The following is a 14264-nucleotide window of genomic DNA, read 5'->3' as shown; positions in this document are numbered from 1 at the left end:
ACAGTGATTTCTCCCCTTAATGCAGATTTCAGTGCAAATGAAATGGATCCAACTAGAAAAGAGCAAGCAAAGTTTCCTTAGACATATACATAATTGGGTCATGTGATGCTTACTGATTAATTCCTTACATGATTAATAAATCACATGATTTAACAAATCACATTTGTTAAAGATGTTCTAATAAAGAGAGAACTTGTTTTTGTGTTTTTTAATGCTAGAGATAATGAAGGAAAATATGGAAAGTAGTATTAAATAACACTTGTATAGCTTACCAACCAACACAGCTGATACTTTAAATTTTAAGGTGTATGCTTAGCGCGCATTCTGCTAGACTGTTCAGTAGTCAGTGAATAGCCTTATGGGTTTGAGCCCTGGCAGCTCTACTCTGTGACCCTTGTGCTTCAGTTTCATCTCTGGGAGGAGGATAACAACATCTGCTCCTGGCGTTTTTGTGAGGATAAAACCGGTGGACACATATCAGATGATTAGAACAGTGCTTGACTTATAGTAAGGGCTTCCCTGGTGGCTCAGCTGGTAAAGAATCTGCCTGCAATGTGGGAGACCTGGGTTTGATCCCTGGGTTGGGAAGATCCCCTGGAGAAGGAAACGGCTACCCACTCCAGTATTCTGGCCTGGAGAATTCCAAGGGCTGTATAGTCCATGCGGTTGAAGAGGGGCACGACTGAGTGACTCACAGACATATAGTAAACTGTAAAATGTTTGCTATTACTGTTATTTATTCATCAATGTAACTCAAGAACTCAGTTGCCATTTAAATGGGGTAAATCATACCTAGGGCTTCCCTGGTGGCTCAGATAGTAAAGAGTCTGCCTGCAATTCGGAAGACCCGAGTTTGATCCCTGGGTTGGGAAGATCTCCTGGAGAAGGAAATAGCAACCCACTCCAGTACTCTTGCCTGGAAAATGCCATGGACAGCAGAGCCTGGTAGGCTACAGTCGATGGGGTCACAAAAGAGGCGGACAAGACAGTGAATTCACTTTCACTTTCAGAGCATAACATTATGTTAAACCTTCCTTTATTTGTGGTATATAATTAATGAGCTAAAAACTGAATGGTTGTGTGTTCCAGTTTTTAGGCAAGAGCTTTATGACCACACCAACATTGGAAATCTGAACTGACAGTCTGTGCTCTGTGACTAACACATTCTGACCTAAGGCGAGTCATGGAGCCTCTGAAGACCTCCATTTCTACTACAAGCTGTTAACAGTTGTTACTGTCTTGTTCTGGTGACTGGGTCATCGTCTCACTCGCTGACAGCGTGTGCTGATGACACAAATGACTTGGGTGTGAGCCCATCCCTTCCAAAGTTTCAAGCAAAAGGGAGTAATGATGTCAAATCCTATAGAAAGTGCAGGCAAAACCGATTTCTTCCTTCAAGTGTCCATTGGTTCTAATAGGGGTTGGTGACTTTTACAGCCACAATTTCAATGGTGTGATGGTGGTAAAGGTTAGATTGTGAAAAGACTTAAGACTTAATTGGGTAGTGAAGTCAAAACACCTTTTAAGAAATATGAGCTTCCCATCCCACCACAAAATGTTTGACTGAAAGAACAAAATACTGCAGATACAGAGAGGAATATGAATGGATTTCAGATAATATTTAGATCAATATTTTCAGCCCTCCTGGAGCCAGTACCCCCTTTTTATAATAATATATTCTAGTCCTTATATCCTATTGAAATTCAGATAATTTAAAAAGCCAATTGAATGCTCTACCTATAATATGAGAAACAGAAGAGATTTATAATAAAATCTCTCTGAAGCACAACTAACCCAACTGATATATATGTAGACAATAGCTGCAAATAGATATCGGTGGGCTGTATTAGTGTCTTAAAATCTTGAGTGTCTTAATACCTTCATTGGTGTGATTTTCTAAAATAGGCCAACAACTCTTAAGTCTGAATAAAGTAAAATACAGTCTTGCCCTGGTTTACATAGTAGTTGTGCTTCTGGATATAGTCGGTATATTTTTAAAGAGTGCAAAATCCCCTGATACTTTGAATACTTGTGTTTATAAGTAAAAAGGAGTTGGTTCCAGGCTTAAATAATTATCAGGTTTTTCACTTAACTGCCTGTTTGAACTTTGACTGGAACTCAACATAATTTTTCCTTGTGCACTGTCTCATTTTTCTGTTTCTAGGCCTGGCAGTCTGAATGGCAGTAATGACCTTCAATCACCACAAATTTCCAAAATTTTCTAAATTCACTTCCTTTTGAGAAGTACCCGCTCCCTTATCTTGGATTCCTAACTTTTATTTAAAAACCTCAGCTAGTAGGCTCATTTGCTGTAAGTAAGGGCTAAAATTTACACACTGTGAAAGATTACTTTTTGAAGAGAAAGCACTATTTTTATTATACTGGGTCAAAAATGTTGACAATTTCAGAGCAGGTAGTTTCCTATTTCTCTTATTGTATTACTGCTGCTGTAACACATCACCACAAATTTAGTGGCTTAAAACAATACAAATTTATTATTCTAAGGTTCTGGAGATCAGAGGTACAGACAGCATGTCCCTGGACTAAGATCAAGGTGTCAGCGGGCTGTGTTCCTTTCTGGAGATTTGAGGAGAATCTGTTTCCCTGACTTTCTAGTTCCTAGAAGCTGTCTGCATTCCTGGGCTCATGACCCTTTTCTTCATTTTTAAAGCTAACAGCATAACATCTTCAATTTCTCAGACTCTTCTGCTTACCTCCTCCACTCTTAAAGGACATTTGTGATTACACTGGGTCCATGTAGATATTCCAAACTCTGTCAAGATCTTTAATTACATCTGCAAAGTCTCTTTTGCCATTAAGGTAATATGATCACAGGTTCTGGGAGTTAGGAAGTGGACATATTTGGGGGGTGCAGTTCAGTTCAGTCGCTCAGTCATGTCCGACTCTCTGCGACCCCATGAACCGCAGCATGCCAGGCCTCCCTATCCACCACCAACTCCCAGAGTCCACCCAAACCCATGTCCATTGAGTTGGTGATGCCTTCCAACCATCTCATCCTCTGTCGTCCCCTTCTCCTTCCGCCCTCAATCTTTCCCAGCATCAGGATCTTTTCAAATGAGTCAGCTCTTCGCATCAGGTGGCCAAAGTATTGGAGTTTCAGCTTCAACATCAGTCCTTCCAATGAACACCCAGGACTGATCTCCTTTAGGATGGACTGGTTGGATCTCCTTGCAGTTCAAGGGACTCTCAAGAGTCTTCTCCAACACAACAGTTCAAAAGCATCAATTCTTCGGGGGGTGGGGGGGGGCATTATTCTATCTACCAGAAAAGGATAGAAGCAATGAATATGGAGTTGAAGCTGGGATACTTTAAAATATTTTTTTTCTTATAGTATTTCTTTCTTGCAGTTCAACCACCCTTATTTTTTGCCTTTAAAAGCCAAACTAAGAATTCTCTAGCTGCTTATGTTTGGATGGTTTCTATTTATAACTTCCATTAAATTTAAAATAGCACCCTAAATGTACAGTAGAGATTTGTTATGTAAATGTAAAGTGGGGAGATAGACATTGTACAGAATATATTTACATATTAAAAACAAATTTATTTTTAAAAATATTTGGTTGTACCAGGTCTTAAGTTGCTGTAAATGGATTCTTAGTTGTGGCATGTGGGATCTAGTTTCCTGAGCAGGGATCAAACCTAGGCCCCTGCATTAGGAATACATAGTATTAGCCACTGGACCACCAGGGAAGTCCCTCAAAATAGAATTCTAAACCTGATTTGGTTTTCATATTGAATACATAATATATGGTTTCATTATTCTGCCAAAGCTTGCTTATTTGGCATTATCAATACTGGAACAAGTTTTATATTCCATATATGTTTTATTTCTTTCTAGGATTTTCAGCAATTTTTAGAGTTTATCATAAAGTAATTTTTTAATTAAAAAAGAAACATGGAATTTATGATTAAAAGCAAAGTCAAATCATACAAGAGTATATGTGGTAAAAAGTTAAAGCCTGTTCTGTTCCCGCCTCATTCCTCTCTGCAAAATAAAACACTGTTCAACAGTTTGGAGTGATTTCCATAGAGCTCCAGAGATTGCCTTCTAGACTATTAGCACATCTTCACATATACACTCCCCTGAGTTTTTGTTACGTAAATGACATCACACAAATTATACAGTTCTGCTATTTCTTTGCACTATATCACACTGTCTCTACACCTACTCTATACTTATAGTTGAATGCCCATAGATATTAAGGTAGTAGAGTGATTTAGAGTTTGGGTTCTAATTTAAATCTTGGTTCTGTCAAGGTATGTCCCTGACAAATTAACCTTTTGGTACCTGATTTTCCTCATTTATAAAGTGGATGAAAATAACAGTAACTATCTCATAGGGTTGTTACGATTATAGCAATTGTGGATGTGACCTAAGACTAAGGCATGTGAAGCACCAAGGAGGGCCTAGTAGTGTAAGAGCCGTTTAATGGCATTGCCTTAATATTATACTATTTTTTACTGGCTATACAATTTTTTTTTTCCCTGCTGATGAACCATTTAAACTAGTCTAAAAATGTGAATGCTTCCAAACTGGGGTTCTAATGGAATATACTACTATTAGCATTGAAGCTCATCTTTTTTGCTTGTATTGAATTGTATTTCTAAAGCTAAATTTTTGTCACAGGCTGTGCACACTTTTATGGCTTTTGCTCTGTATTGCTTTCCAAAAGGATTACACCAGTTTCAATACTAACATCAAAGATTTATTCAGACTTTGTTGGCAGGATTTAGAAAAATTTTGCTACCTTAGTAGTCATAAAATGGTATTTCAAATCTGGTTTAATTTGTACTTTTTGCATCCCTGTAAGCAGATCCAACCAGTCCATCCTAAAGGAGATCAGTCCTGGGTGTTCACTGGAAGGACTGTTGTTGAAGCTGAAACTCCAATACTTTGGCCACCTGATGTGAAGAGCTGACTCATATGAAAAGACCCTGGTGCTGGGAAAGATTGAGGGCAGGAGGAGAAGGGGACAACAGAGGATGAGATGGTTGGATGACATCACCGACTCGATGGATATGGGTTTTGGTGGACTCTGGGAGTTGGTGATGGACAGGGAGGCCTGGCATGCTGCGGTTCATGGGGTCGCAGAGAGTCGGACACGACTGAGCGACTGAACTGAACTAAGCATATTTACTTATGTACTTACTTTTTTTTTTCCATTCATTTTGCAGTTATATTGTGCATCTGAGTGCATCACTATTCTAGGGGCTGGACAATCTAACAATAGATAGACAAAAATCTAATCATGGAAATGGTTTATACAGCTCTACTGAAACTACAGTGTATTAGGTACTATATTAAACCAGCGTAAGCTTTTCACACTAACACTGGCAAATCTTTGGAGTACTTGGCCTTTCTAGGATAAGAAGCTGGTACAGTCATCTGAAAGATAAGCATGGTGTACCTTCTGCTCATTTATTTACTATTAGTAATAATGAGGTGATTTATTTAAAGATTTGGAGTGAGAAAGTAAATCAGTACATAATTAAAACTCATTTTTATAGTTACAAATGAGTTTTTAAAACTAAGACAGTTTTCAAGGAAATTTCCAGCACTCGTCCCCAGCCTTTGCCCCTGTTTGGTATTTTCCCCTATATTTCTGTGGAAAGACTTGGGAAGCATTTACAGACTATTCAAAATGAACCCCTGGGGTGCTGAGGAGTACATGTATGACAATGTTCCTTGTGTTTTCAGCTTTTGGTGATTACAAATAAAGCCACTGTAAACATCTGTTTTCCAAAGTGGCTGTTTCATTTGCCTGCCTATCAGCAATGTATGAAAGTTATATTTGCTTGGCCTCTTCATTTCCACCAACACTAGTACAGTATTCCCCCTCCCATTCTAAAAGCTATTCAGTGGTACCTCCAGAGCTTTTACTTTGCATTTGTCTAATGATTAATGATGTGGAGCACCTACATGCTACTTATTTGTCATTTGTATATCTTTTTTGGTGAAGTGTCTGCCCTAATCTTTTGCCCATTTTTTATTGCTTTTCTCATTATTTAGTTTTGAGAAATAAAATTTATTTATTAAAGATATGTTTTGATTTAAAAAAAAAAAACACCAAGTCACAGGTTATGGTATCTTTGAGTATGTGTACTCAAATAACAATGAACCACTTGCCCACATTTTGGTTTTTTGTAAGTAATTTAAATGAATCTGCAATGTTATCTTTCTGAGGAATTATATTTTTCTCTATCTCTAAAATGAAAAGAATTTGCTTTGCTGTCAAAATCTAAAATCACTCTCTTCAAGCTCTAAAATAGTATTCTGTATAAAACCGACTACAGCCTAAAATATAGCAGAAACTTTGCTTCTTGTTAGGATGTAAATAAGCGGAGTAATGCATGGCCCAAGAGTAAAGAAAACATTGTTTTCAAAAGACATTACTTTCTAAATTAGGTTTTCTTTTTTAAGTGAACTAGCGACATAGTAAGGAATGATTTGAAAGAAAGGCTGTTTAACCTTAGCAGAATCCATACCTTGAGAAAAAGGAACTATAAAAAGGCAGGTGTTTTAAGTTTTGAAAGTAGTGCATGCAAGCTCTTCTTAGTACACATTTGCACCTGCATCTCTGATTTGCAAAAACTGATGCGTAAAATTTCAAAATAGCAAAATATAAGTCTGTTACAATATTAACGTGGTTTCGTGCTCTATGCAGTAGAGCATGTTACCTTGCAAATTTGCATCCTTTACCATTTCTAATCGTTACTGTAGTTAATCTACTTTCATGCTGCTTGAACTGAGCATTTCGTAGGTATTAGACTTGAAACCTCTAGAGTAGTTGTAACTGCTAGAAGGTCCTGGAGTGCGGTTCCCCCCTTCCTCCCGTCTCTCTTGCGAGAAAAGGTCACCTTCTACCGTTGACTACTCATTTATCTGGGCGAAATTCCCAGTCCGCTCCTGTCTTTCTGCATTCTCCTTCTGGACCAGGGCTCCTTCACCGAGCGCAGCAGTTATTTCCCGAAGAGTCGGATAGGAGATTAAACACTTTGAAGGCCAGCTGTAGACCCGGATTATTTCCCTTTCCCGTTCCATGTGTCCAACTAAAAACTTTTTCATCTGTCACACTCCTGCTCCTTCCCGCTACAGAGTCGTCGCTAGATCAGTAGTTATGATGTCTGGAAAAAAGAGAAAAAACACTCGCATTTTTGCTTAAACAATAACGGCCACGCAAATTTTATGGTTAGGTTTGCCTCAAATCCAAAGACTGAGCCTCCCAACTAGTGAGGAGGGATGCCCCCGAGAACTGAGGCGCTGTGGCCGAGAGAAGGCTGCGGTGGACGGGACAGCTCAACCCCCAGAGACACCCTCCGCGCTCCGGGAGAAGCTTGGACTCTAGCCGCCGCTTCCGGACACGCCCCTCGGAGAGTCTGGAACTCACTTTCCCAGCAGGCCCCGCGCGGCCCTTGGCGCCCCGCCCCCTCGGGTGTGGCGCTCGGGGCGCTCCGGGTCCTGTCACAGCAAGACCTGTGAGCCGGGCCTGTGGCCACACCCCCTGGCTCCCAGCTCCTTCCCGGACTCCCGCGAGTTCCAGTCCCGGCTTCCAGCTCCCCAGCCCCGCCCTCAGTCGCGCGCGCTCTCCCCACCCCGCCCTCGTACCCCCGCGTGCGGCCGCCACAGCCAATGAGGTTTGGGGCCGCGTGCGCAGATTCAAACGGCGGCTCTTGAGGGAGGCTGGGCGCGAGATTCGGCGGTGCGGACAAAACCCTGCAGGAGGCTACGAGCCCTGCAGAGCTGCCCGCTGCGGGGAGAGGGCGGGGGTCGGCGCCCGCGGCAGAGCCGCGCAGGGACCGAGGCGAGGAGGCTAAGAGGCGGCGGAAGGGCCAGGAGAGAGAGGGAGCGCGCCTGCTGACATGTTGGGGGCACCCCTGACCGGGCCGGGCCGGGGCTAAGGAGCGGTGCCGCGGGCCGGGGGCGGGTCGCGGTCCGCCCCTGCCTCCCTCCGTCCTGCCCTGCCGGGGACCTGCGTTCCGCACTCGGTCGGCCTCGGAGCGGGAGCGAGGGAAGCGGCGGGGGAGGGTCGGGGAGAAGGAGCATTCGCCCGAGGCTGGAGGAGGCTGACCCGCGTCCCCGCCCAGCCCGCGCCTATGCGGTACTTGAAGGATGGCGAAGAGGTCGCGCAGGTGGGTGACATCCCTTTCGCCCAGGCCTTTGGGCACAGCCTCGGCCCAGATTCCCTTTCCATTCCCGCTGAGTTTTCCCCCCGCGCCTACCCGGGCCCTCCAAGGCCGGGGCAGAAGTTTTCCTTCCCGCTGCCCTACAGCCGCCTCGGCCCACTGGCCAGAGCGCAGCCGTGACGTGTGGAGAGTTGGGGACCAGGGCATTTCGGACTCAGAAAGTGAGTAACAGATGCCCTGGCGACTCCTTGGAGTCGATTCTCCCCACAGCGCACGTCCAGCCTCCCACTGTCCCACAGCCACTTCTTGGGATTTGTTGGCAGGTAAGTCGGTGCGCTTTCAGGGAATACGCTCCGCACCGGAAGGTGGTGGTGTCCTGCCCGGGCCTGAAAATGCTGTTCTTAGGACCTCTCTCTCTGAATTCCTGAGCCAGTTACAAACAAGGGGCTCTGTGATACACGTGGGTTGGGGACCCCTCTGCTACCCTGAAAGATGTGGAAGTCCTCTGAGGAATAGCTGAGGAGAGAGTACTTTTTTTGATGTTTACTGTGATTACCATACCCATGGTCTCAGTTTCCTTCTACTGGGAAGATGTCACACTGTTAACACCAGTAGCTTGATCTTAAAATAAAACAATGTGTTTGATTCGCTTAATATTTTGTGTGTCCGTTGGACTCTGACTGTACCTGAGGGTTGCATAGAGGTAGGGCATTTCTTTGGTGGTGGTGGTTTTTGGAAAACTTGCTAGGGTGAATTTATGCATTTCGGTTTATTTAAAGGTCACTCTAGTAGCTACTCCTAAACTGAGTGTGTAGGAATCACTCATATGACAAAAAACACTAGAGTGTCTTTTAGTTGTCAGTATTATTCAATAAATATGAAAAGTTGTTTGACAGAGTTTCCAAATGGTTTTATTTATCTGGATCCACAACTTCAAAGTCTCAATTAGAGGTGTATTTCCCAAGTTGAAATTTAGTAGTAACTTCATTCATTGCAGATGTCTGTTAAAAATTGTCAACAATCAGTCACACCATAGTATTTGTTGCGCTATTCATTTATTAAGCATCTGCTATATGTAAGGTATTTTTGCAGAAATCAGCATGGAATGTAATTAAGTCCCTGTTAGATTATTATTTTGTACCAACTACAGGATAGATCAAACTTTTGAAGTGGAACAAATACACACACACACTTGAAGAGGATTTTCAACCTAGGCACTGTTAATATTTGGGATCAGTTAATTCTTTGTATTGGGAAGGCAGTGGTGGGGTCAGTGGGGAGTGCTGTCCTGTGCGTTGTAGAATGTATCGCAGCATCCCTGGCCTCTGTCCCATGGATGCCAGTAACACCTCACTTCCCCAGGTGTGACAATCAAAAACATGTCTTCAGACATTACCACCAAATGTCTGTTGGGGGGCAAAATCACCCAGGTGAGAATTACTGCTCTAGAACATCAAGGACCTGACTTGTCCGTCTTCAGAAAAGATAGATATTAAAAGCTCCTGTAACTATAATTACTGAGGTATTGATTTAGGCCTTTTCTTTTGAATTTTTAAACATCCTTCTTTAAGCAAGATGACAGATGAATATTGTCAACTCGGTAACAGGAGTTTGTATTCAGTGTGCGGCATTATCTACTTGTCCGTATTGATGTTAATCTTATTTGAAACAGTTTCTTGGCTAATGCTGTCATCAACAGTTAGTTATGGTTAGACATGGATGCTTGAATGTCAGAAACCTGCCTTCTTCAGTTAGTTTTTCGTCCATAATTTGTGTATGCTTCATAATAATAGGCTAAGAAGAAAGTGATTTCATGATTAATTTGCTAATGTAAGTTATTTTTATTGACAATATTGTGAGCTTTGAGATCTAAATATTAATGGTACTATTGACTTTTATTCCTGTCAGCTGTATAAATTAATTGAAATTATTATAGAATGATTGAAAGAGTCATAAGTCTGGAGTAATTAAATGTAGTGAAACTATACTCCCTATGTGAATATATGGGTAGATGTGAGAAACTGTCATCTCTGAATGGTGTATTTCTTAGGGTCTTCATCCTTGAATGTGTTTTGTTCTATAAATTCTATTTCTTGTATATGTAAATATGACTTATTTGCCCTAGAAAATAATAGAATATGAAATGTTTTGAAGGATAAATAATCTTTATTCAGCAAAGCCTAGTCTCATGCCTTTAACTAAGCATCTTACTAATAAATATGAATCTAATTTATAGTTGAATGAGAAAGGACATGAGTCAGTCACTTTGAAGTCTCCACTATACAACCATTGAACTGTTTGACTGAAAACTCTATACTTTGCTGTATAAAAGTTTTGCATAAGACTACAGGCATAAATCCTGTAATAACCCTTCCTGTATGATCTGAAAAAAAAAAAAGTAAAAAAACTGTTACCTCAGGGAGAAACAGCTGAGGATATTAGCTCTTTTGATCATTGTTTAAGATAGCTGTAGTATCTCTGACCTGGATTTACATAGAGGAAAAAGTTTATTTAGTGTTGTGACTTTAAATAGTTTTAGGTCCCATTGGGGGACCTAATTTATGTCCCATTTTAATGACATAATTTACAGGCAGTACTAAAATTGGTATATATGTTATTAATGTGTACTTGATATTTAACCATACTTATGTATTACGTAAGTAATTTTAGATTTTAAAAGCCAGTTCCACTCTTAAAAATTAGCTTTAAAAAATGTCATTTAGAAGCTAGAAGATGTATTTATGTAGTAACAGATTCAGGTATTTACCCTTGAGATGACTGGCAACTACATTAAACTGGAAAGACAAAAGCCAACTCTTGAATTAGAATATGTTTTTCCATGGAGTATGTGTGTGCATAGGAAGCAATTTTACTGTGTTGCTTCTAGTGAGATGGGTGTCGTGGGTGAAAGAATACTGGAATATGAGAACTGATATGTTTAATCAACTTTGTAATTAGCAGTATTATTTGGAGAAAGCAAGTAAACTCTATATCCCAGTTTTTTGTCTCTTAATATAAAAAGTTTGGATTTTGTGGTCTATAAGTCTTTTAATATATTTCCTATTTTGAACTCTTTGTAATCACCTTTCCTCATTTAAAAATATACACATACTAATGGAATAAAATAGAAATGTTCTCACATTGTTTTTGTTTACGGATCTCTAGGTAGATCTCTCTTCAGTATGTATTTCATTATTGCTATTCAGGTCAGATGAAGTCCAATTTGTCTTACGAGGTTGCAGTCCAGATTTGAAAGTAAGATATTCATGTATGCAGTACATCATGTTAACCACTGGGTGGCCTGATTTCACTTTATTAAATCAAGCTGGTAAATTTTCATGCCTTGAATTTGATTGAACTTAAAAAAATGCAAATGCACAGTTATTCTGTCAAGACAGTATAATAAAGATGTATTTTTTGATTATAATAAAAATATTTAGGCTTGATGCAGTTTAATTTAAAATAGTGTCAAGTTGAAGTGGTTTTGCTAGAACAAATTTTATAGAACTACTGATAATTCTCTAATTTCAAATCTGTAGTTTCTATTCAAATAAAATAAATTTTAAACAATTTCAAATTCTTTGGCACACCTCATTTTAATCTTTTCAGGTGGAATTATTGATGTCCTTTAAAATTGAACTTCTCTTGAATGTTTTATCTTGATATTGCCAAGTGTGAATAGTTTTTGTATTATTTCACAGGGAAAGTTCTGAGTATCACATCCTATTAGCTTAACCCCAGTGTAGAATTACTTTTAAACAATTTTCCTGGTCTATTGAGTCATAATATTTGTGTGTGTGTGTGTGTGTGTGTGTGTGTGTGTGCGTGTGCTTCCTTTTGTTGTTTCTTAGTTACCCTAATTGCTTTGTTCATAATCTACAAAAGTTTTTGAACATAATACTTAGGTTATATATTAGACAGTTACAGAATAAATATTTTCTTTGACTTAAAAAATAAAACTGACAGAATGATTCTGGAAACCAATTCTTGGAGAGAGATTCAGAGACCAAATTCCTCTTCTATTTTTGCCTTGTGACTGGAGAAATAATTTCACCTATTTTTACTGTCTTCTAGATTAGTCACTCTAGGCTAGAAATGGTTTATCTATTTATAGATAGATAGTAGAAAGTTGACTTTATTTAGCTATTAGATATTGCCAGCATTGATTGCTACAATACAGAAATACTAAAAAATGAAATAAAAAGCAGAAAAATAAGGCAAATAAAGCAAATGAAATATGATTTGTTTTGGTGGTGTCTAATGTTTTGATGGTGTCTAACCATTATTAAGGCTTCCCTGATAGGCTCAGTTAGTAAAGAGTCCACCAGCAAGGAACCTGGGTTGGGAAGATCCCCTGGAGAAGGTAAGGGCTACCCACTCCAGTATTCTGGCCTGGAGAATTCCAGGGACTGTATAGTCCATGGTGTTGCAAAGAGTCGGACACAACTGAGTGACTTTGACTTCACTTCACTTCAACAATTATTAAGCAATGAAACTTTTTCACTGTTAAGTGGTAAAAGTAGAACATTGGTGAGGTTATTCGTTGGTTTTATCCCTTCCCATTTTTCTTTGCAAAGCATAGGCATCCTTAGGCATCTTTATGTTGTTCAGTTCAGTTCAGTCGCTCAGTTGTGGCTGGCTCTTTGTGACCCCATGAACCGCAGCATGCCAGGCCTCCGTGTCCATCACCAACTCCCAGAGTCCACCAAAACCCATGTCCATTGTGTTGGTGATGCCATCCAACCATCTCACCCTCTGTCATCCCCTTCTCCTCCTGCCCTCAATCTTTCCCAGCATCAGGGTCTTTTCAGATGAGTCAGCTCTTTGCATTAGGTGGCCAAAGTATTGGAGTTTCAGCTTCAACATCAGTCCTTCCAATGAACACCCAGGACTGATCTCCTTTAGGATGGACTGGTTGGATCTCCTTGCAGTCCTAGGGACTCTCAAGAGTCTTCTCCAGCACCACAGTTGAAAAGCATCAATTCTTTGGCGCTCAGCTTTCTTTATAGTCCAACTCTCACATCCATATGTGACCACTGGAAAAACCATAGCCTTGACTAGACTAACCTTTGTTGACACAGTGATGTCTCTGCTTTTTAATATGCTGTCTAGGTTAGCTATAACTTTCCTTCCAAGGAGTAGCTAGTGATAATTTTCTAGGATCTTTTCTGTCACGCTTACTTGAAAGTTTTATCATCCTTTTAACAATTACATAAATAATACAGAAATAACTTAATGCTCGCACCAAGAAGTAGTTAGGTAGATAGATTCTAGGAAAGTCCCAGTGGTAGAGAGATGGATTCTAAGAATTCTGCTTTAATCCTCCCTCACACTCAACCACTCAAAAAACCCAGCTTCCTGAACATGATGGCCATGCTCTTGCAAAACAGATAATGAAACCTCTTGTAGAAATAGAAATTTCTCACAAATCAAGTATGTGGTTAAAAAATAAGGCAGATTTTTAAAGTTAAAATGAACACGTTTTCAGGAAGATCATTCCTTGGAAACTAGTCTTTTGACCAAAACAACATTTCTGGACACATTATCTTTAAAATGTTTTGATAAGAAACTTATGGTGAATTTTGTACAGATTAATGTAGGTATTTCTGTGAATAATCAAAGTTTATATGAACGAGTCCCCAAATTTAAAGTTATTTTCAAATAACCTAATTTTTAAAGCATAATTTTAAAATATGCTGTTGGGGAAGCTGTTGGGGTGTGAGAAAAGGGAATAAAAGAGGTAACCTGTAAAAACCATAACTGACGGCTGTTTGAGAAGGCTGGAAGTGTTAATGTTGCGGGGAACAGTTGTAGGAAAGGTTAGGCTGTATTGGTAGATACCTCAAAGAACACCTTCTGTACTGAATATTTTCTTTACATTTGTTTCAGCAGGTTTATGCTTAAAATTCTACCACTTGGCGGTGCATTTGGATTTTGAAAGTTCTTTTTATGGGAGTATTTTTCACCTCCTCTTGGAGGTATTTTAATTTGTTTAACAAAAAAGTTGTTTTTTTTCTCATATCAATTTGAGATCATCTATATTGAGGGAGGTGGAAGTTTTGATTAGGTTGGGAAAGAGTGAGGTAATTTTGGAATACAGAATAATTGGAGGAGGTGAA

General features: G+C 39.9%; 1 protein-coding gene across 5 annotated transcripts in view; it reads left to right on the top strand.

Moving 5' to 3' along the window:
* The first annotated feature begins 7558 nt into the window (after positions 1-7558).
* MYBL1 (MYB proto-oncogene like 1) overlaps positions 7559-14264 on the top strand; it is a 36641-nt gene continuing 29935 nt past the window's right edge. For 2 of the 5 annotated variants that reach the window (XR_006336421.1, XM_043880270.1), the window contains exon 1: positions 7560-8151. Coding sequence is in view for 4 of the 5 variants with exons in the window: in XM_043880270.1 (XP_043736205.1) it covers positions 8132-8151 (20 nt within the window). In the remaining variant the exon portion in view is untranslated. Of the gene's footprint in view, positions 8152-14264 lie in introns of all 5 variants that reach the window. The other 3 variants (XM_043880268.1, XM_043880269.1, XM_043880272.1) reach the window with 3 other exon arrangements.

This window comes from Cervus elaphus, chromosome 21, assembly GCF_910594005.1.
Source record: "Cervus elaphus chromosome 21, mCerEla1.1, whole genome shotgun sequence".
Classification (NCBI taxonomy): Eukaryota; Metazoa; Chordata; class Mammalia; order Artiodactyla; family Cervidae; genus Cervus; species Cervus elaphus.
The sequence above is the reverse complement of the archived record's forward strand: the minus strand, read 5'-3'. Positions and strand labels throughout refer to the sequence as shown.